This window comes from Culex quinquefasciatus, chromosome 2, assembly GCF_015732765.1.
Source record: "Culex quinquefasciatus strain JHB chromosome 2, VPISU_Cqui_1.0_pri_paternal, whole genome shotgun sequence".
Taxonomy (NCBI): Eukaryota; Metazoa; Arthropoda; class Insecta; order Diptera; family Culicidae; genus Culex; species Culex quinquefasciatus.
The window spans coordinates 184603400-184626532 of NC_051862.1; the positions used below are offsets into that span (position 1 = coordinate 184603400).

The 23133-nt window shown below is 33.6% G+C and overlaps 1 protein-coding gene across 4 annotated transcripts in view; it reads right to left on the reverse strand.

The window, feature by feature from the left end:
* LOC6031277 (T-box protein H15) overlaps positions 1 to 23133 on the reverse strand; it is a 91407-nt gene that overhangs the window by 28923 nt on the left and 39351 nt on the right. For 2 of the 4 annotated variants that reach the window (XM_038256562.1, XM_038256559.1), the window contains exon 4: positions 2740 to 3031. In XM_038256562.1, the coding sequence (XP_038112490.1) occupies positions 2740 to 3031 (292 nt within the window). The remainder of the gene's footprint in view (positions 1 to 2739; positions 3032 to 23133) is intronic. The other 2 variants (XM_038256563.1, XM_038256561.1) reach the window with 1 other exon arrangement.

Sequence of the window (23133 nt, forward strand, 5' to 3'; positions counted from 1 at the left end):
AAAAGTACAACTAGGGACAATGTTGGAATAATTTTTTTTATTAGCATTACAATATTTAAACCGGATTTTCAAATTCAATCAATTCTATTAACAACAAAATTTAAATTATTCTATCTTGGATCGGTTATTTCACAAGACCGGTGTTTAAAAAAGAATCACGGTTAATTTTTTGTGAGCCATGGTTTGTTCGCTCTTTAAATGAACCGGCTCTTTGAGCGGATCGCTTTTTTTGCACATCTCTTAAATGAATTGATTTATGTTTAGGAAAAAGAAAATAAATAATTGGCGCTAGAGTACTGTGCAAAATTTGTTAGAGTTGAAAGTCCTCGGATTTTATTTGAATTCGGATTTTATTTAATTAAAATATAAAAAATCAAATTTTCAAATCAAATTTTCAAATCAAATTTTCAAATCATCAAATCAATAAGATTTTTTATTGGCTCATTTTGGGAAATCAATGCTTCTGATGATCGCGTCCGAACTGTACACCGAAAACATAGTCACATTAAAGTTAAAACTCAATTTTCAATCAACATGACTTCACTTCAGTTTTGAGCACATTTAGGTCAAAGCTTTCGTACAATGTTTAATTTGAAAATATCATCAACATTATTTTCAAAAGCGGATGATATATCTTGCCTATAAAAAATAATTTCAAAAATTGAAAATAAAGCTAAATTTCAAAAGTACAGAAACAATTACATAATTCAGAAATCTAATGTGATATAATGTAGGATTTTCAAATAGTTTATAGAAAACTAAAAAAAAACCAAAATAGTTTCATTTTTATGCATTAAAAATTGAACCAATCGTTAAAAAAATCCAATGGTAACAATTGTAAAAAAAGTAATTTAAAAAATTAGGAACTAGAAAATCTAACTTTTCACAAAATTAATTAAAAGAGGCTAAGCTCTGTTCTGTCCGATAAACAAAGTTTAAAAAATCAAGTGCCTAAATTTCATGTTTATTAAACAAACTCAAAAAAAGTTTCATTTTTTTATCAAACTGAGTTTGTATTACCTGAACTGTTCTCATCATCATATTTTTTTGGATTTTAATGTTTTTTTATAAATCTGTAGCTCAAACCGTAGAACTTTTAAAGATCTCGAATATTTTTTTTTTAATTTTGCAAAGAAGACAAAGATTTTTAATTGTCGTAGAATTATATGTTTAGCTCTTTTGAAATATTATTCTCGATTAATATTTTTAAATTGTGAAATACAAAACTCAAAAAAAACATGGATATTTTTTTTCGGTGAGTTTTTTTTTATGAATTGAGCTTATCTTTATTTTTTATGTTTTTCACGATTTTATTTTTATTTGCAGCTCTTCACTGTAAAAAACTTGAAGCTTGTTATGGATTTTTTCGAAATAAATATTCTAAAAATTTTAGAACCAAGACTGAAATTTCAAATTGGAGTTATTTTGAATTTAAGCCCTTTAAAAATATTTGTCTTCATTCCAAAAATTTCAAAATATATATTTTTTTTTTCAAAATACCATATAATTTAATGAATGTTTCATTCATCAACATTGCAAATTGGATCATAAGTTGCTGAGAAATTGGCATTAGAAAATGTGGAAATATTTGGATGAGACTTGAAAAACTTCAACTTTCCAGTTTCTTCTTTTAGCTTAGTTTCAGCTACCAGAGGTTCAAAAAAGTGACATTTTCTGAACTTAAAGAAATTTTTTTTTTCGGGAATCGGGAATTTTATAGTTAAAATTAAACTGTATCTTGAAAATGGTGCACTTTATCAAAAAATCGGTTAAGTACTTTTCGTTTGCAAATTCGATTTAATTAAAATTTCAATTTTTCCAAAAACCGCCCTTTTTCAAATCACAAATCAGCGGCAAAACTTTTGTCCATACTTGACTCAACCAGTTGCGGTTTTTTGTCCATAAAACATATAAAAAATCAAAAGTTAAAAAATACGGAATTTGCAAAATAAAGTAAAGTCAAAAATTGGCAAAAACCGAGTACCTACGTTTTCGGAATAGTCCTCATCAATGCCTACATTTTTGCACAAGACACCAAATCGATCAGAAAATTCCTTCAAAATTTACACATTTTCTACCTATTAAAGTACCATTTTTGTATGGACAGCTTCCAAAATTGTATGAAGGCTTGTATGGGTGAACCAATGACACAACATAGCTTTTTTGGTCATGAGAAAGGCACCCACAAAGTTTAAACTAATTAAAATGAAGAGATTTCTCAAATCCGCCAAAAAATATATTTTTCGGAAAGCTCATCAAATTTAGCATAAGAATGATCAAATGTCACAATTTTCCATCTTCTGGTAAAAAATCCTAAAACTGTGAACATCGAGTGGCGATATAAAGCTCTATGTTCACGTGATTGATGGCCGTCCGCCTCCGAATCGACCACCCTAGGCGCCGCAAGTTACGATTATTGCGACATTATGGAAATCGGTTCCTGCGCTAGCGAAGGAATGAGTTATTAAAATATTGTTTTCCTTGATTAGCATCCAAATGGAGAAAAGTGTCGCACTTCATTTGAGAGGGGGGGGGGGGGGGTGAGGGATGATTGACCACCTTTGAGTTTATTTATTGTTTTTTTTGTTGTCTTGGGAATGGAAAGCAACATTTGGTCACGGAATGTTCTACGACAGTTGGTCAACAGGTGCAAACACAGTTGTTTGTGCTGGACTGAATATTTTTTTCAAAAGAACTGAATTATTGAATATTAAAGAAACCAACTTCTTCAATACGTACACTTACTTGGCCGTTCTTGTCCATCTCGTTGTTGGTGAGTTTGACCTTCTCGAACGAGATGACCTGTTTGCGGAGGGCGTCCGCCCCGAGCGGCGTGTCCGGGTGGGCGTACAGCCGGCCCGGTGGGGGTGGGTCCGCCTTGCCGGCGACCAGCCACGAGGACCGGTGGTACGCGTACCGGTAGCGCCGGTTATCCATGGGCACGACGTCCAGCAGGACCACGTACCGGTCGGCGGCCGTTACGGGACGGATTGGCCCCGAGAAAGAGACCCGGACCGTGGGGAACATCCGGCTGGAATGGGAAGGAAAGAAGGTTGATTAAATAATTATCAAAAAAATAAACTCATTTTGTAACTTTTGTTTAATTAGTTGTGTAAAAATTATCTCAATTGAAAATGTTCACAGAATACAAATCTTCTGCATATTCCGCATAGCGTCTGCGTCTACCAGCGAAAACAATCATAATTTTCCAAATTAATGATGCTTGAAAACATCGTCGGAGGCCACTCGTTTTTTTCATTAGCCCTAGCAGTTGCTGTTGTACAACTGTTTAACGATGAACAAATCGGCGACAGGCCACCACTGCCGTTCGAATTGCCCTTAAACCAACGAATATATGTAAAGAGCGAACAACATATTACGCGACTCGAATCGCTCTCCAGTGTTCAATTTCAATTTCAACGCGTCATTATGGAAACGCCAATGATGAGGATGGAAAAAAAGTGTGGAAAATTTGAACGAGGGCACAGTTTGAAATGGTGTCAGAACAGCAGGTTGAGCTACTATGAGTTAAGAAATTAACATTTTTCACCGTGTAAAAACTTCAGTTACAGTCAGTTACTGGTAATTGGGCAGCTTGGGCGAGTCACACCGGAACTGCCGATCGTTCGTCACTTTTTGAACGACTCTGATTGAAACAAAGTACATCCGCCGTGGCGTGTTTTTTTGTTCAGGTCTTTGAGTAATAAATTTCCCGTTCCGAGAAGTGGGTTATTGGGAACATGGCGTAATGAAGCGTTCAGCTTCCTAATAACTGCTTGATTAGCGGAACCAACGCGCAGAAGTGGCAGTTGCTTGGCGACTGTCTGAAACTCAGTTGAGTTCAAAATTGGTTCCTGAATAACCTCCCACGTTTAGCAGCCACCCTCAACCCTAGTCGAGCCCAGATCCAGATCTTCAATCAATTCCGATGCAAATTACTAGTGCTAACTATGTGCTGAATAGGGTCCGATTCACCTCAGCAGGTCCTACCTACCTGGGAGCGGTTGTTTGGTTCGAGGAAATTCACAATTTCAGCACCTATTCAACGGAATCGTGTGCGGAGAACGAAAAAAAAACTGCGAAGAAGAAGAGGGTTCCACTAAAACCTCGGACTAAAGTTATGCCCATTGAAGAAACGGATCAGAAAAAAGAGGCAAAACCAACCTTTCAAGGTGCAGAGCTACAAGGGATGGAATTAGCTTATCTTATCCCTTGGTTGGCCGTTTACTCGAATCGTTTCGAATTTACACGGGTAAAACACGCTCCGGAACCAGTTTTTTTCCTTCCAATATTGCTGCCGCCGGGTAGTGCTGTCCAACATGTTTTGTAAGTTTGCGATCAATTATGTTGCTTTGCGGTTGTAAACAAAGCATATTTTGAAGGGTTTCGAATGTGTTTTACTTCTTTTTAAACAAATTGTTCAATTACAAGGAGGTAAGCGGAGTGATGGATCCTCAAAGATAAGCAAGTTTTCAATCATTAAGAATTTTTTTATGTTTGGTATTACATATTTTCATAGGTTTTAGGTGCATCGGCATTAGAGGATAATGAGCATGGTTCGGTAGTAAAATGGTACTGTGAACGGACGGAGAGGATAAATCTCAAAATTACTCGTGGGTTCATTTTCCAAAATGTCCAAAAGAGTGTCGATACCGAAACTCGAATCCAAGACCTTCGACACATTGAACCGCGCCTTTGCCGTATCGGCCACCATGGCCATATAAGCCACTCAATGGGATGAACTGTTTTAATGAACGAATAAACACGAGTTGTTGTTGATGTAAGCGTGTGAGGTCTATACTCTTTAAGTTTGGATGTAGAAAAAATACTTATCTAATGTTGTACAAAAAAAAATCCTTCCTGGTCATCAGAACTTAAAAAAAACTACAATATTGAAAAAAAAATTTGTTTAAGTTAATTTTTCATATTCAATATTTTCAATTTGTTTAATATTTTTTAAGAACAAATAGTGCAACAATAATATTTAAAAAAAAGCTTACTCAAAAAATATGAAAAAAATATTCATTTGAAAAACAATGTTCTCCACAATTTATTTATAAAATGCATCGCATTCGTGATAAATCCACAAAAAAAGTTTGGAGTAAACTAGATTAAAACATAATATTTAAGTTCGTTCGATAACCATGACTTATTCTTAAATAAACAAATCATATGATTTAAAAAAATAAGACATTATAATAACGACTATCTTTTCAAAATGCCATACTCACAAAATGGACAGATGCATAATCGAAAATCTGTACTTACAAAAGGAATTTTCTGATCGATTTGGTGTCTTGGTCAAAGTTATGATTAGGACTTTTCATAGAAAGTAATTACAAAACCTTTATATTTGATTGACTTTCTTCGACTATGAGTTTCTTAAATACATACTTTTTATCCTTGATTTCTTTTTAAAATAATTTACAAGGACTTAAAACAGCATTTTTTTGCGCTAGACAGAAAAAGGCGCGAAATATCCTGGACGCTAGACCTTGGAATGTTGCTGCGAAAAAATGATTCTTTTCAAAAATCTTAATCTTTTTCAAACAAAATTAAGAAATTTTCGAGAATTTCGCAAAACGACTTTTCTTTGTATTTTTTATTTGTAAGAAACTTTGTCCATCGATTCCTTTTGCCCAAATAAGCCTGCAGACAAATATGGGGGCTATCCATAAAAAAATCCAATTAACATATTCGAAAATCTGAAACTCGGGAAGGTTTTGATTGGGAATAAAATAGTAATATTTTTTCAAATACAAATTTTCTAAATGTTTTTAAACAGAAAAACTCGATTCTGAAAAGCCTCGATTTTTTTTTTCATTTTTTGATATGTTTCAGCAGACTAAAAGTAGCAACCTTTGCGTTATAGGGTATGAAGAACGTTTTGTTTTCGGCTATGTTATGTTCTTATTAAAACAAAAAAAATTGAAAGTATAAAAAAATTACAAAAAAAAAACAATGCAAAAAAATGTATTATTGACTTTTAACATTGAGAAACTCGGTCAAAAACTAAACATAACATTATTTAAAAAAAAGACCCTAAACCAAGTCGAATGCAACAGGTTCGGGCCAAATCGGTTCAGCCAGTGCCGAGAAACATTAGCTAGTTTGTTGGTCACATACATACATACACACACACATACACACAGACATTTGTTCAGTTTTCGATTCTGAGTCGATATGTATACATGAAGGTGGGTCTACGACATTTTTATACAAAGTTCATTTTTAGAGCAGGATTATAGCCTCAAATGTAAATGTGTAATTGTGACTCGGAACTCTAGCAACCAACTTTAACCAAACTTCAGGACACATCGCGTGCTTTCGGTTTTGTTTATTCAAGGTCAAACATTAAAACGCGTTTTTTCTAGGAACGTCGAAATAGCGGGTGCGACAAGATAGCACGACGACGTCGATTAGTTAAAAAAAAACGTGAGCTTTTCCGAACACTCTGAGAAAACTATTTTTTCACAAAAATTAAACTTTATGAGGCTGTATTTTAGAAACTAGTCAACTAGTTTCAATAATTTTTATACAAAGATTTTTATCATTTTTATTTACATTGATTGAACATTGATAAAGCTTATTTATTTTTGAAATTGCAGTTTAAAAATAAAACAATTTTTGAACCAATTAAATTGCTATCAAACATATTTTTGAAGGATGGCGATTACAATCTTACCTCTTTTCAACTTGTTTTTACCTTATTTTAATAAGACTTGATAAAAAGTATTAAAAACAGCTTCTACAGTCCTAACATTTCTGGCCACATTTCAATCATCCTACAATCATTCTTTCTACGAGTCGATCAAACATTCAACAGTTTTGACAAACCTACCCCAGCCCATAATGGCTCAATTCAGAATGTCACTAAAAGTGGGCAACAAGAAGTGAGGCAACAGTTATCCTAATCCTCGTCAATCGCCCAAGGGAACTTCCCCGTAGTACATCGCGTACCATTAAAGAAAACCACACTTCCTGCACTTGAAGCACAGTCCAAGTGCTTCTTTTTCTTTCTTTTTCTCTTGACAGGAATAAAACCCTGGAAAAAGAAAATAAATTGGACCCAATTACACTCCGATTGAAATGTTTCACAATGTCCGGAGCTCCCAGCCCCCTTCATTTGTGATGACTGCTCGTCCAGTTAGTCAGTCATTCGATGGTAGTTGGACACTCCTAAAGAGCGGTGATTTGAGGGTGGTACCATTCATTCATAAATTTCAATCGGTAGCCCGCCGGGAAGTACACGATTGGACAAAGAAGTAGCCCGAGCAACAAAAAAAGTGTTCAAGTGTTGTAACAAAAAAACATGAAATCATCGCACAACAAGACTGACTCTGAAACGAGATCAATAATTTATTGTAATAACTGTCATTAAACTATTCATTTAAGTAGATGACTGTTTGCATAAAGATGTATGTGTGTGTGTGTGCCGGTTTTTACCTCGCCATTTGCGATTGATGGCCCCGGAGGGTGATTACGGTGCAAAACGATGAGAACAAGACATTAGCTGGACTTGTAGCATGGTCTCTGAGGAAGAAAAACTGGAAATGGGAAATTGCTACCGACTTGGAGCCATCTGGTCACCTTGAAATTAACCTCTCACGCGAACAGGGTACCGTTTTCCACCACGCCGGAAATGAAGTGCGATTGGGGTGAGCGGGAAGTTGGTGGACTCATTTCTATGTCATTTTAGAAAATAATTTCCGAATTCAAAAATCAACTAACTTTTAATCCAAACGACATGAGCGATAACTGGCAAAATTGCCCTACAATTTTTAAAAGAACTTATTTAAGCCCAATAACATTAAAGATGTGTAAAAATATTTATGCATATAAAATACTGATCAGATCTGATCATTCGACTGTGCGCACTCAACACTACCCATTATTTGGCTTAATTCATATTCAACCCCGTGAAGGCAAGATGAGCTGGCTGCTTTTTTATGACCTTTTATCCTATGGAGCACTGGCCACTTTGGCTGTTGGTGAAACTATGTAATTTTTGAATTTAAATTAACAAAACGGTCAAATAGTTGTCGACTCACTTTGCGCTCAGCGCCTTTTCCAGGTGTGTGGTGCCATTAGCGGAGTGGAAGTAGTTTTTCAATGAGTGGAAAATAATTTATACAATTTTGTATAGTTGGCTATAAATGAAAATAATTGAACTTTTATAACCTGGAAAAAAAAAACAAATTTACTTTATACAGGCAATGAATTGAAAAAAAAAAATATTCGCATAATTGCACATTTGAACTAAGCTAAAATTCAAAATATACCAGCATAAACTATATCAAAGCAACTTGAAGAAAATTATGTTAAACCTTGGTTCAAAATAATCGTATTTATCAGAAAATATTATGTTAATTGGCACTGTCAAAGGTCTACTACTTCTCAAATTTTTTGGTGAAGACTATTTAAAAAGGGCCCGTGAACATGACGAAAGCCGAATTTCAAAGAAAAATATTTAAAAACAAGAGAGATTTTTTAAATGTTTATCATAACAAAATCATAAGTCTTGACTTCAGTAGGTTTGAGATTTTTCCGCAAAAACTTAGAAGAAGTTTCATAAAATTTTGAAAAGTTTAAAAAGTGAGTTAACTATAATTAAGAAAATGTTGATAAATAGCATTATTTTAATATTCTGAAAGTGTCATGATTTTCTCAATGAACAATCGGAAAATGGAATGCATTTCCGGATTTTTTGGACAATTTTCCACTAGGAGAAAATAAATTAAGTTTGTAAGTAATCGATATTATGTGTTTTTGAAATATAATATAAAAAATCTCCAAATTTAAAGACATTTTCAGATGAACAAATGTCATTTAAAATGTGATTTTTTTTTATTCTTGCTTAGATTTTGGTTTAGAGTTGAACATGATTCGATAATTTTAAAATCAAAACGAATTTTAAACAAATTTTTATTTTTTTTTAACTTTTTAGCAATTTTACCTAAAATTTATATGTATTTTGCTAAAAAGCTTAGAAAATTAGTTTACTATTTATAAACATTGATTTTTTTCTTAAAAGCTGTATCAGACACTTTAGCGATGGTAAATTTAACTAATTTTTACAAGAATAACTATTACTTTCAAAGTCACCCCGGGAATCAAAATAAGAATTTTCAATGCAACTATTTTTTAACCACTATTGAAAAAAAAATATCAAAAATAGTGCATGCACCTTGCGTGGCCTACCCTAGCACGTGTTTTAAAAATAGTTATCTGAAGACAAACCTTACCAGTTGGAAAATATTTCATAAATAAATTGAAATTCTAGCAATATCACCCCGGTTTACGGTAACTGAATTTTGATTTTCTTTTTCAACATACTTTGGACTTCGTACTTAAATCAGTACGGTGTGTCGAGAAAAACTGCGATTAGCAACATTTCATGCTTAAATCATTTGTGAGTATAACGAAAAAATATAACCTTTGTGAAAAAAAAAACTTTCAGCGGTACAGCACGTTGAAATTTCATTTAAATTTCAAATATGTATGTATATAATTATAATTGAACTGGTTCAGTCATGCTCAAAATAATAATCAACAAAGAAAAATGCATTTTAAATTGTTAACAGTTAGTTGTATGACTATTTCCATTCAAATGTTGAAGTATTAGAAATAGATTTCGAACAAAATAAACGGAGACAGCCACTGATTTTCCTCGGTCCTAACCTGATCGTAGCACCTAAAAACACCTAATAAAAATAAATTATGAATTTAAAAAAACACTGATTCTACGGGCCGATTTGAAGAGATAAGGTGACATTATCAAGAAAAAATTAATTTTATTGCTTAAGAGTTAGTGGCTATTTATATATTGAAATTACAAAAAAAAATCGTTAAAAAACTTAAGTGTATTTTTGATATTTGATTTTTTACGATGCAGAATGATTTCAATCCTTGGACATCAATTTGAAAAGGGTCAGGAGTACATTGAAAACCGAACATTTTTTGACAATTTATTGAGAAAAAAAATGTTTAAGGTTGATCATGTCAAAAGTTTACATCAATTTCTTCATATTTTAGAAGACAGCTTTGTACGCAAATTTTAACATATTAGAATATTACCATTTTTATTTTGAAGCTAACGTCATGATTCGAAATCCGGACACTTAGTAGCATATCATTTTTGTTATAGCTTGCAAAAAATCATGTAATATGTTAGAAATGTAGAAATATCATCAGGTTGTAGTATAAACAGTCAATTTAAAGAGAATGCATGCAAAATATGTCTTTTCTAACCATTTTTCCTCAGAATTTCCAAATCAAAACGACTTGTTGTGCTTCGAATCCCGGACACTGATAAAAGTTGATTCGAAATCCGGACACTTTTGATTCGAATTCCGGACACTCGATTTTACTTATGAATCGGACAAATTTGGGCCGAAATATAAGTGAGTGTCATTCTTTAGGTCTCAAATAAGATGTTAAGACCAGGGGTGCCCAACCTTTTGGCCCTGCGGGCCAGATCTTATTTTTCTAAAGCATGGGCGGGCCGGAACTAATGTTGGTATAAGTTAAAGAAAGTAAACATTTTCCTCATGTTTTTTTTAAAAGATTAATTCAAGTAATCAAATTTATAAACTAGTGTCTCGAATAAGATTCAAATATCTTGATTTTAAGAAAGAAAAACAAAGACTACTTTAGAAATTGTGTTTATTAGATTTATTTTTATTTTATTTTGGACAAAACAATATTGTTATTGTTTTTGTCAATTTAAATTGAATTCCCTAATATCATTAACTTTAAAAACATTAAAATTTCGTCGCTGCAAGTTTTTTTCAAGTCTGAACGAGGCAAGATAAAATTGATTGAAACGAAATTTGGATTCAAATCTTCTCTACGAAAAAAACAATTTCAAAATAATTTTCAAGACACGAAATAAAAAAAAGTGTATAAAAAAATATCAGATAGTTTTTAATTCGTTATTCTTCAAATTTCTTAGAATTATTGAAGATTATGAAAAAAAGCTTACTGATTTGTTGACTCATTTAAAAATATTTTTTATTTTTTTAATATTAGCAGCGATCTTTATTTTCAATATGATTCATTTGCTTTTTAAAGCTTTTTTCTAGCAAAACTTTATCATTGAAAAATTGCTCTCTTGCTATTTTTGCTTACTCATTTATGAAAAATCAATTAAAATCAAAATCCTCAAAAAAAAAAACAATTCAATTAGAAGTAAAGCAGCCAGAACTTTGAGTAATTTGAATTCAGTGTCTTTTGCAATCTTTTTTGCACATTTTTTAAGTTTAAGAATTGATTCTAATAACATCAATAAAGCAAAAATAAAAAATAAATTCAAACATAAAGAATGTTTCTAATTAAGCGTTGAATTAGCAACATTTTATGTCAAAAGCAAAAAAAAACACAAATAAATATTTTGTTATAATATCATAAAAATATGTTCTCAAGATTTTTTTTATTTTGACGCTAAATTAATTTATTGAGTATTTTATGAACAGCCTTTAGGGCTGGTCATAAAATTATTTTGAAAAGCCGTCGCGGGCCGGATGAGATGGCTTCACGGGCCAGATCCGGCCCGCGGGCCGGACGTTGGGCAGGCCTGTGTTAAGATCAAAACAATCGATATTTTGTATAAAAAATTGCTAAAATTTAAGAAAATCAGAACCAAAAATTTTTGCTTTGCCTTCCCGGTGCTTCGGACGCCTATGAAATATTTCAGCAGAAATGTTTCACAGTTTTGGTAATCACATAATTTAATTTAATTTAATTGTTTTAGCATTGGCCACAGCGTCCAAACATATTTGAAATGAAAGTTGATGTTAGAATTCATCAATTAACACAGTTTAGACAGTAATTATGCGAACTTATATCCAAATAATTGATAAAACAAGATGAAGTGTTCGGGTTTCGGAGCGTCCGGGAATTCGAATCATGACGTTATTGAGCGCTTTTAAAATTTATCTTTGGTTGGTGCAAATGTTCACCTTTATTAGAAACTTCATTTTATGTAGTTTTTAATATACTGTAAAACGGTGGGACCTTGATAGACTGACGGTTTTTTCTTGCATATTAAAGTTTTTAATTAAATAAAAAAATGGTTAAGAGGTAGTATTTGTAGATTCTGCTCGGTTTTTTCTAGAGGTCGTATCGAGGTGCTCCGATTTGGATGAAACTTGCAGCGTTTGCTTGTCTATGCATGAGATGAACTCATGTCAAATATGAGCCCTCTACGACAAAGGGAAGTGGGGTAAAACGGGCATTGAAGTTTGAGGTCCAAAACACATGAAATTTTTTAAAATTGCTCGCATTTCCGTAAAACTTCATCAATTCCAACTCTCTTAGATGCATTCGAAAGGTCTTTTAAAGCCCTTCAAAATGTGCTATAGACATCCAGGATTGGTTAAACTTTTTCTCATAGCTTTTGCAAATTACTGTTAAAAATTGATTTTTTTAAAACCTTAATAACTTTTTGCAACAGCCTCCAACACCCATACTCCCATAGGTCAAAAGTTAGGGAATTTCATGGACTATAAGCCTACAGTATTAACTTTTGGCCAATCGCAGTTTTTCTCATAGTTTTACGATTTTTCTAGAACAAACATTTTACAACGTTAGTTTTTGCCCTGTAGGCCTCCATAGCGGCACTTTTTGGTCTAAATTTTGTCATATTCGGAATCCTCGGTCAATTGCACGTAAGTTAGAAGTATTGGAGTTGTAATTTTGATTTAAAAAATAATTAAATAAAACATTTTTGAAAAAAGAAATAGATCTTATTTACCCTAAGATCAATACGTCAAATGCTGTATCAAGTAGGCGAAAACTTGTTTTACCCTTAATCCGACAAAATTCTAAATAATATTTTAATTAATTCTAAATGGCATTTTTTCCAATCAAATTCAAAACTCCAACACCTCAATCTAATGTAAAATTTTCTGAGGATTCCGAATATGACAAAATTGAGACCAAAAAGTGCCGCTATGGCGGCCTACAGGGCAAAAACTAACGTTGTAAAATGTTTGTTCTAGAAAAATCGTAAAACTATGAGAAAAAATGCGATTGGCCAAAAAGCTAATACCGTAGGCTTATAGTCCATGAAATTCCCTAACTTTTGACCCATGGGAGTATGGGTGTTGAAGACTGTTGCCAAAAGTTATTAAGGTTTTAAAAAAATCAATTTTTAACAGTAATTTGCAAAAGCTATGAGAAAAAGTCAAACCAATCCTGGATGTCTATAGCACATTTTGAAGGGCTTCAAAAGACCTTTCGAATGCAGTTTCATCCAAATCGGAGCACCTCGATACGACCTGTTTCACATCGGTGAAAAACTCGCTCTTAACAATTATAATGAATTTAATAAAGAAATGATTAAAGTATCTCGGCGGAATTATTTTTCAGTGAAATGAACAAAATGATGATGAAGTTGATAATAATGACGATAAATTTTGCAAACTACTTTCACAATACTTTTTGATTGTCTTTATTTTCTCAAACAGAATCAAATTGAATCAGAAAATGGATTTTCTCAGACTATTTGGAAATTTTCCACCAGTTTGTCGCCGTCGTGCTAATTTGTCGTAGGTACATTTTTGGCCAAATTCAGTTAAGAACGCCATTTTGTGCACCTCACAATGCCACACCTTTTGACCTTCACAGATCCTCAAAATACGATTTCAATCCTGAGATATTCAACGTAATCCGAAAAAAAACTCCGCGCATTTTTTCACTTTACATATATGAAAGTTGTTTCAATCTTGTCGTATTATCTTGGTACTCCCTGAAAATTGATGTAAGTGCGACAAATGGCAAAAGGGATTTCAGGTCAGAACGCGTTTGACGCACGTACAAGTTAGACTACCGTAAACATTTGTAATTATAAATCGGGACTCCAGCAACCAAATTCAACCAAACTTCGGGACAATGCACAGAATGGTCAGCCAAACAAAACGTGTTTGTTTTTGTTTACATTGCGTGCTATTGGTCACGGTGTTTGATTTTTTTCTGAGATGAATTTGGAACAAGATTCCTTTTTTCATTCACTTCACCTGCAATTTATTAACATTAAATTAACTTTACTTTTCTCATACTATTTCAAAGGTTATTTTGTATTTTTCATTTGGTTGATTTACTCAATTTTTTAGGCAACCGCTGTTCCCAACTCAAATTAATCAGCTGTTGAAAGATTACCTTATCTGAGCTTAGGTCAATTACTGCACTGGTGGTTTTTTTCCAAAACACTTGAATAAATGAAATAAATTGACAATGGAATCAACTTTAGTTTATTTATTTTCAAATTGAACAATGAAAGGCGATCTCGGTTAAAGTTTATTTGACGCAAATAATTCATTTTGAAAACTTTTAGTCTAAAAGTTTTAAGTCAACCCGGAATATAAAAAAAACTCTTCAATAAACTTAAAAAAGAATCGTGCAGTCTATCCCAGAAAAGGTTATGAAAATATAAATCAAGCGAAATAACTTACCATTGAAAACTGAAATCCTATCAATGTCACCCCATTCTATAGTAAGTGATTTAAAACATCGTTTTTAGTATAATATCATACCATTTTGCCTTCCTCACTGAGGTAAGGCTATAATCCTGCTCTAAAAATGAACTTTCTATTAAAAGCTCCTAGACCCACCTTCATGTATACATATCTACTCAGAATCGAAAACTGAACAAATGTCTGTGTGTGTGTATGTGTGTGTGTATGTGTGTGTGTATGTGTGTGTGTATGTGTGTGTGTATGTATGTATGTGACCAAAATTCTCACTGAGTTTTCTCAGCACTGGCTGAACCGATTTTGATCGAACCAGTTGCATTCGACTTGGTTTAGGGTCCCATACATCGCTATTGAATTGTTTGAAGTTTCGATAAGTAGTTCAAAAGTTATGTATAAAAATGTGTTTTCACAAATACCCGGATCTCAATTATATGCATGTAAACGATGTCCGGATCCATCATCCGACCCATCGTTGATTAGGTAATTGAAAGGCCTTTCCAATGAGTCCAAGACATGGAAGATCTGGCAACCCTGTCTCGAGTTATGACCACTTAAGTGATATTTATGTACATTTTTGAAGCCGGATCTCACTTAAATGTATGTAAACTGTGTCCGGATCCATCATCCGACCCATCGTTGGTTAGGTAATTGAAAGGCCTTTCCAATGAGTCCAAAACATTGAAGATCTGGCATCCCTGTCTCGAGTTATGACCACTTAAGTGATATTTATGTACTTTTTTGAAGCCGGATCTCACTTAAATGTATGTAAACTATGTCTGGATCCATCATCCGACCCATCGTTGGTTAGGTAATTGAAAGGCCTTTCCAATGAGTACAAAACATTGAAGATCTGGCAACCCTGTCTCGAGTTATGACCACTTAAGTGATATTTATGTACTTTTTTGAAGCCGGATCTCACTTAAATGTAAAACTATGTCCGGATCCATCAACCGACCCATCGTTGGTTAGGTAATTGAAAGGCCTTTCCAATGAGTCCAAAACATTGAAGATCTGGCAACCCTGTCTCGAGTTATGACCACTTGAGTGATATTTATGTACTTTTTTGAAGCCGGATCTCACTTAAATGTATGTAAACTATGTCTGGATCCATTATCCGACCCATCGTTGGTTAGGTAATTGAAAGGCCTTTCCAAAGAGTACAAAACATTGAAGATCTGGCAACCCTGTCTCGAGTTATGACCACTTAAGTGATATTTATGTACTTTTTTGAAGCCGGATCTCACTTAAATGTATGTAAACTGTGTCCGGATCCATCATCCGACCCATCGTTGGTTAGGTAATTGAAAGGCCTTTCCAATGAGTACAAAACATTGAAGATCTGGCAACCCTGTCTCGAGTTATGACCACTTAAGTGATATTTATGTACTTTTTTGAAGCCGGATCTCACTTAAATGTATGTAAACTATGTCCGGATCCATCATCCGACCCATCGTTGGTTAGGTAATTGAAAGGCCTTTCCAATGAGTCCAAAACATTGAAGATCTGGCAACCCTGTCTCGAGTTATGACCACTTGAGTGATATTTATGTACTTTTTTGAAGCCGGATCTCACTTAAATGTATGTAAACTATGTCTGGATCCATTATCCGACCCATCGTTGGTTAGGTAATTGAAAGGCCTTTCCAATGAGTACAAAACATTGAAGATCTGGCAACCCTGTCTCGAGTTATGACCACTTAAGTGATATTTATGTACATTTTTGAAGCCGGATCTCACTTAAATGTATGTAAACTGTGTCCGGATCCATCATCCGACCCATCGTTGGTTAGGTAATTGAAAGGCCTTTCCAATGAGTCCAAAACATTGAAGATCTGGCATCCCTGTCTCGAGTTATGACCACTTAAGTGATATTTATGTACTTTTTTGAAGCCGGATCTCACTTAAATGTATGTAAACTATGTCTGGATCCATCATCCGACCCATCGTTGGTTAGGTAATTGAAAGGCCTTTCCAATGAGTACAAAACATTGAAGATCTGGCAACCCTGTCTCGAGTTATGACCACTTAAGTGATATTTATGTACTTTTTTGAAGCCGGATCTCACTTAAATGTAAAACTATGTCCGGATCCATCAACCGACCCATCGTTGGTTAGGTAATTGAAAGGCCTTTCCAATGAGTCCAAAACATTGAAGATCTGGCAACCCTGTCTCGAGTTATGACCACTTGAGTGATATTTATGTACTTTTTTGAAGCCGGATCTCACTTAAATGTATGTAAACTATGTCTGGATCCATTATCCGACCCATCGTTGGTTAGGTAATTGAAAGGCCTTTCCAATGAGTACAAAACATTGAAGATCTGGCAACCCTGTCTCGAGTTATGACCACTTAAGTGATATTTATGTACTTTTTTGAAGCCGGATCTCACTTAAATGTATGTAAACTGTGTCCGGATCCATCATCCGACCCATCGTTGGTTAGGTAATTGAAAGGCCTTTCCAATGAGTCCAAAACATTGAAGATCTGGCAACCCTGTCTCGAGTTATGACCACATATGTTATACATTGTGTTCTTTTTTTCTGGATCTAAAAAAGATGATGAAACCACTCATATACCCATTTTTGGTAAAAAGTGAGGAAGGCATCAACCATATAGGTGGATTAAGTTAGTTTTTTGTATTTATCTTGATGAAGCACAAGTGGCGTTATTCGGCATGTTGTCTCAAAAGTGTAAAGTTTTGACACTTCCAACAGTGTCAGCGCAGCTGATCGCGTGACATCACCCCTTGATGAACCCCAAAATTATCAGATATCACCCGAAATCCGTACACCATTATTGAATTAATGATTTCCGAAGGCGATTTTCGATCTCTGCCGCCTTCCAATTATTTCGCCGCAACCGTCAATTTATCCAAACGCCCCGAAAAATCAACGCGCCGATCTGCGCGGCGTTGAAGTCGCCTGTCCGGATGCGTGACCAAGCCGTCGAGAAGTTTCCCGTTGTGTGGTCCGAATGACTGACGCGTCGTGGATGCTGACAAAAGTGTGTAATTGCCGAGATTCGTTTCTCGAATTGACACCAAAAATTAAGTGGCACATCTAAAAAGGAAGCTGGATTTCCCACCGTGACGAACCAACCAACAAAAAAAAAACTTGGTGTCAGATCTTCCCAATTAAGGCGTCAGTTGACAGTCGGTGCCCGCGCGGAAACATTAGAGAGGTGGGAAAATTCGCACCCCTCATGAATAATTTCGCACCCGTCACGGAAAATGTGCGGAAGTTTTGTTGCTGTTGTTGTTGTTGGTTTTCCCCCACCCCAAAACCCGCAGTGCCATTCATCTCGTCGCTCCCTGCGTTTAATCCGACGTCGGAAAGTGATACAATCGTTGGAAGTCATCCCAACAGCAACCGGGAAAAAAAAGCGAAAAGAAGAAAAAATCCAAACTGACATGACAGCATCCGTAAAACAAGCCCAAACACAATCGGGAGCGCAAGAAGAGAGCTCGCAGCATGTCACCGGGCCGGGGACCGAACCCAGGTCGAGCGCAACCGCTAATCTGTCAATCAAAATCTACTCACGGCGCGTTGGGGACCAGAACCAAATGAATATCCAGCTCTCATCTGCGTCAATTAAATTCCAATCAAAAACCATGAAATTTGTCTCTATTTTCCACCGGGATACCGGTTTCGGATTTTGTTTCCTTTTTTTTTTCGGATAAAGGGTGCGCTTTTTGGTTTTTTTTTAACTGGTGATGTTGAGAGCTGAGAAGTGATAAAGTTTGGCTACTCGTATCGAGTTCGGTTGTAAATTAAGGGCTCTATTCAGCAATGTATCAACAATATTTGAAACAGATAGCAGAAAATCTGATATTGCTTATAAAATAATACCAAATTTGGATTATTGTTTTATAGAGTGACTTCATAAGAATTTCAAAAAAACTGCTGTTTAGTCCCAAAGTCCCGGCTCAATCAAAAATCAACAATTTCAGATTTTGCTCTCAATTCGCCTCAAACATCCAGTAGAATCGGTTCTTCCAGGTCACCTCCTCACACAGCACAAGATCCGTATCGACCACCCTTTTTTACGACCCAAAACACGACACGCTCAGAAGACACCCAACTATCATCATCACCATCAGCGGGCGCATCTTCTGGGCCCGACCCCGATAATGCTGCGCCGAACATAACACTCACACAACCCATAAAACATTCAAAACTCCAAAAGCTGTTGGTGCTGCACTTCGGTTGGCGGTCGTCCATCGACAACAAATCGAATTGGGTCTCCCCCTCAGAAATGGTTCGAGCTCACTGGTGGTGATTTATCGACCCCATTTGGGCAGTTTTATCTTGTTTTAATTAATTGAGATTATTTCCAGCCCGCCCTTCCGTTTGCCACCACCCCGAAACAAAAACCGGTGTGTTAACCGACGATTGGCTTTTGCGCCATTTGTACGTACCAACATAACGGAATTCCGTGGGACGCGAGTCTGGCGCATAGCTGTGTGCGTGTGTGATAGTGATAGTGTGTCGTGTTTGGAGCCAGCCAGTCTTTTGTGTGCGTCGATGATGGTGTGGTGATGGATTTGATAAATTCGCTGAGTTTTGGAAGTGTGAGTCCCTCCCCACTTCTGTCTGGGAAGTGAGGTTCGAGAAGGGAAGGGGAGGGGTATTGGTTTTCAATTTCATCGGGAAATAAAAATTATGTTAATTGAATTGTTTTTGGAAAGATTTATGCTCCACGCGGAAGAATATCTCAGCCCATGATGCTGCAACAGCAGTGACGAGAAGTGGGAAAGATTGATTTCAAAGTTTGTCAAACTATAGGGTAATGTGATTTGACGGCTAACAGCGAAGGAATGGCCATAAAGTTGGATGTCGTGAGCCTCAACGTATGCAAACAAAAAAAAACACGAAAATAAGTCAAAAGTGTAAAGAAAACACAATGAAAAATTATTTAAAAAAGCATCTGGTTGGCATTCAAAAGAATTAGAAAAAAGTGTTTCAACGTTACTAAATATTTCTTAGCCATGCATCGAAGACCCATATTCACTTATACCTTTCGACTAATATTATTAGAATCTTTATTTTAAAGGACTTTCTCGAAAAAAAACCTGGACCTCGGCCAAATATGAAGTTTTTCGATAGATATCTGATACACTTTTCTAATTAGTAAAAATATATTGTATGTAACAACCCTGTTCAGGACACTTAACTGGCATTTTTCAAAAAAAAAATCAATGCAAAGTGTTTTATTGCCTTAAATATAAATTTTCATAAAAAAAAAACTTTTATATTTTATTGTAAGCAATTCCAAAAAACATGGCATTACATTTATATAAATATATATGAATATAAAAAACAAATATAAATATATTTGTATTTTCTATAATCAAATAGTGCAATTTTATACTTTTTCCAAACTTAATTTTGGACCAAAGATCGGAAAAAAAGCTTGAAACTTTCAAGTTGAAGGGCCTGAAGTTTTTTTTTATGTTTGCCATGGCCTAATGTCAATACGGAACTTTTAAATGTTTTTTACAGGTATAATTATTTCAAAATAAACATTATTGTTTGATTATTTAAAAAAAAAAAAACAATCCAATGCTTTTAAAAACTGAACTAGAGTGTCAAAACAGCAAATGACTTTCTTACCGAGACAAAAGTTGGACCAAAATTTGAAAATTTCAAACCATTCTGAACCAGAACCAGGATTTGATTTTTGTAATTTTTTTTAAAGTGAATTAATTTTAAAATCGTTGGATTGGTATTTTAAAGACAAATATCCAGAAATAGAAAATGCTAAAATTATAGACTTTTGGTATCAAATTATATTTTCGCCAATTAGAATCTGTCATTCCTATTTTTTTATATCGTCTGTGAAAAGTTTGTTCAAATAGTCTCTTATAGTTTCAATTTTGTGAAATGTGAGTTTTTCTAATGTCACCAATTTTCAATTTTTTATTGAATTGCATTCAAATTATATCTTTAAACAAAACAATTTCAAATTCAAAATGACATATTTAAAATTTAAATTTAACTATGTTTAGCCCTTTGAAAATACTGGACATGATAAACAAATTATATTTGTTTGATACAAAAGACAAGTTCGCTAAAGTTTCTCATTCAATAGAACCAATAGTTTCAGAGATAAAGTCAGTTGAAAAATGTGAACATGTTTGGTAACACTGGGAAAAAATCAATTTCACAAAATTTATTTTTTTTAAGCTACGGCTCTGCCATCAGCAATCCACTAATCAAAGTCTGAAAAGGAAAATTTTACGAAATTTTCTAAGGAATGCAAAATTCCATATCATTAGCATATTACGGAAATTTCTACCTTAATTTTTATATAACTTAAAAACAGTGAACTTTATCAAAAAAAAATATTTTTGATTGTTAGTTAATTTTCCATTTAAAATTTGTAAAATATAAAAAAAATCCAAAAATGTCAAGGAGTACATTTTTATTTTATTCTTAAAAAAAATCTTGATTTTATAAAAAAAAATCACCGAAATAATCATTTAAAAAAAATTAATTGATATAACGTTTAATATTACTTGTGTATTAAAAAAAGATTTTCATGATTATTGTAACTTTTCACGTTCCGTGAAATTTCTGTAAAATTTAATGGTATCAAATTATAGTTCCGTGAAAAATATTTTTTTTAGTGTGAAAAATCAGTAGGTCTTTTATATTAATTCCAAAAATAACTTTTTTAATTTTTTAAATGTGTTTTTTAAAGTCTCTTCAAAACATACAAAAAATAATATAATATATATGTATGCAGCAATTCCCCACGAAAACAGCACGATTTAAAAAAAAAGCTGTCCGATTCCTAACGTCATGATTCGAAATCCGGACACTTAGTAGCATATCATTTTTGTTATAACTGGCAAAAAATCATGTAATAAGTTGGAATTGAAGAAGTATCATCAGGACGTAGTATAAACAGTCAGTTTCAAGAAAATGCAAGCAAATTATGTCTTTTCTAACAATCATTTGTTGTGCTTCGACTCTGATAAAAGTTGATTTGAAATTCGGACACTTTTGCTTCGAATTCCGGACACTCGATTTTACTTATGAATCACACAAATTTGGACTGAAATGTTAGTGAATGGCATTCTTTAGGTCTCAGATAAGCTGTTAACATTAAAACAATCGATAGTTTATATAAAAATTTACTAGAATTTAAGGAAATCGAAACCATAAATTTCTGCTTTGCCTTCCCGGTGCATAGAACGCATATGAAATATTTCAAGTGAAATGTTTCACATTTTTGGTAAACTTATAATTTTATTGTATTTAATTGTTTTGGCATTAACTACAGCGTTTAAATAAATTTTAAATGAATGTTAATGTTAGAATTCATCAAATAAAACAGTTTTGACATGCATAATGCAAACTTATATCCAAATAATTGATAAAACAACATTAAGTGTCCGGGTTTCGAAGCGTCCGGGAATTCAAATCATGACGTTATAACACATTTAAAATTTTCGAGTTACGGCTCTGCTACCAGCAATCCGCTAATCAAATTCTAAAAGGAAAATTGTACGAAATTTTCTAAGGTGTTTAAAATTCCAAATTATGAACATTTTTCGAAAATTTCAACCATAATTATCAAATAACTTGAAATCAGTGAACATTATTAAAAAGTGTTAATTCATTTTTGATTGCAGGTTAAATTAACCATTTAAAATTTGTGATACTGATATAACCATGCATTAACATAAAACAAAATCTAACAATGTCAAGAAATAAATTAAAATTTATTTCTTGAAAACCCTGATTTTATACAATAATCATCATATTCATCAATTTAAAAAAAAATCTATTGAAATCATGGTTAACATTACTTGTTGTATTTTTTAAATAAGATTTTCAAGATAATTGAAAAAAAAAATCACGTTCAGTGAAATTTCTGTGAAATATGGTGATATAAAATTATGATCCTCGTGAAAAATACATTTTTAGTAAGAAAAACAAAGTAAATCTAAAATGCATTACGTCTAAATTAAAATACCTTTTTTTTAAGTCTAATTAAAACACATTAGAAATTTAATATAGTATATATGTCTGCAGCAATTCCCCACGAAAACAGCAAAATTTAAAAAAGCTAACCGATTGCTTGGCCATATTAATTCGACCCATATGCTTATTTTGTTTGTCCATTTTGGTGCCCAAAAAACTTTAAAAGAGGACTTAAAAATTGTAATTTTTGTCGATTTTCGTAAAAAATCACATTTTTCATAACTCAACGCCATTTCAACCGGTTTATTTATGCTTTTAAGGAAATATAGTTAAAAGTTTCAAAAATGTAGCCTAACATTTGAAAAGCACGTTCGACTTTTACATGACAAACCAAAAAATTGTGGAGTATCATTAACAGGATTCCGATGATTTTTAGAAAATCAAAAATGGGTTTTAGACGCTCCATGCGCATTAACGAAAAATGGTGAAAATGGAAAAAAAACAATTGAAATACACAACTGAAAACCTGCATGTATGTGTTTTTTTGGTTAATTAGTTTAGTTTATTAGTTTATTTATGATTTTTTATAGACATTTTATTAGAAAAAATAGTAATAAACTTCAAAAACGGTAAAGTTAAAAAAACTGTTTTATTTTTTTTCTTTTTCAAGTAGAAACATTTAAATAGAAAGTAAGTAAACAACACCTCCCTTAACTCTGTTCTATTCA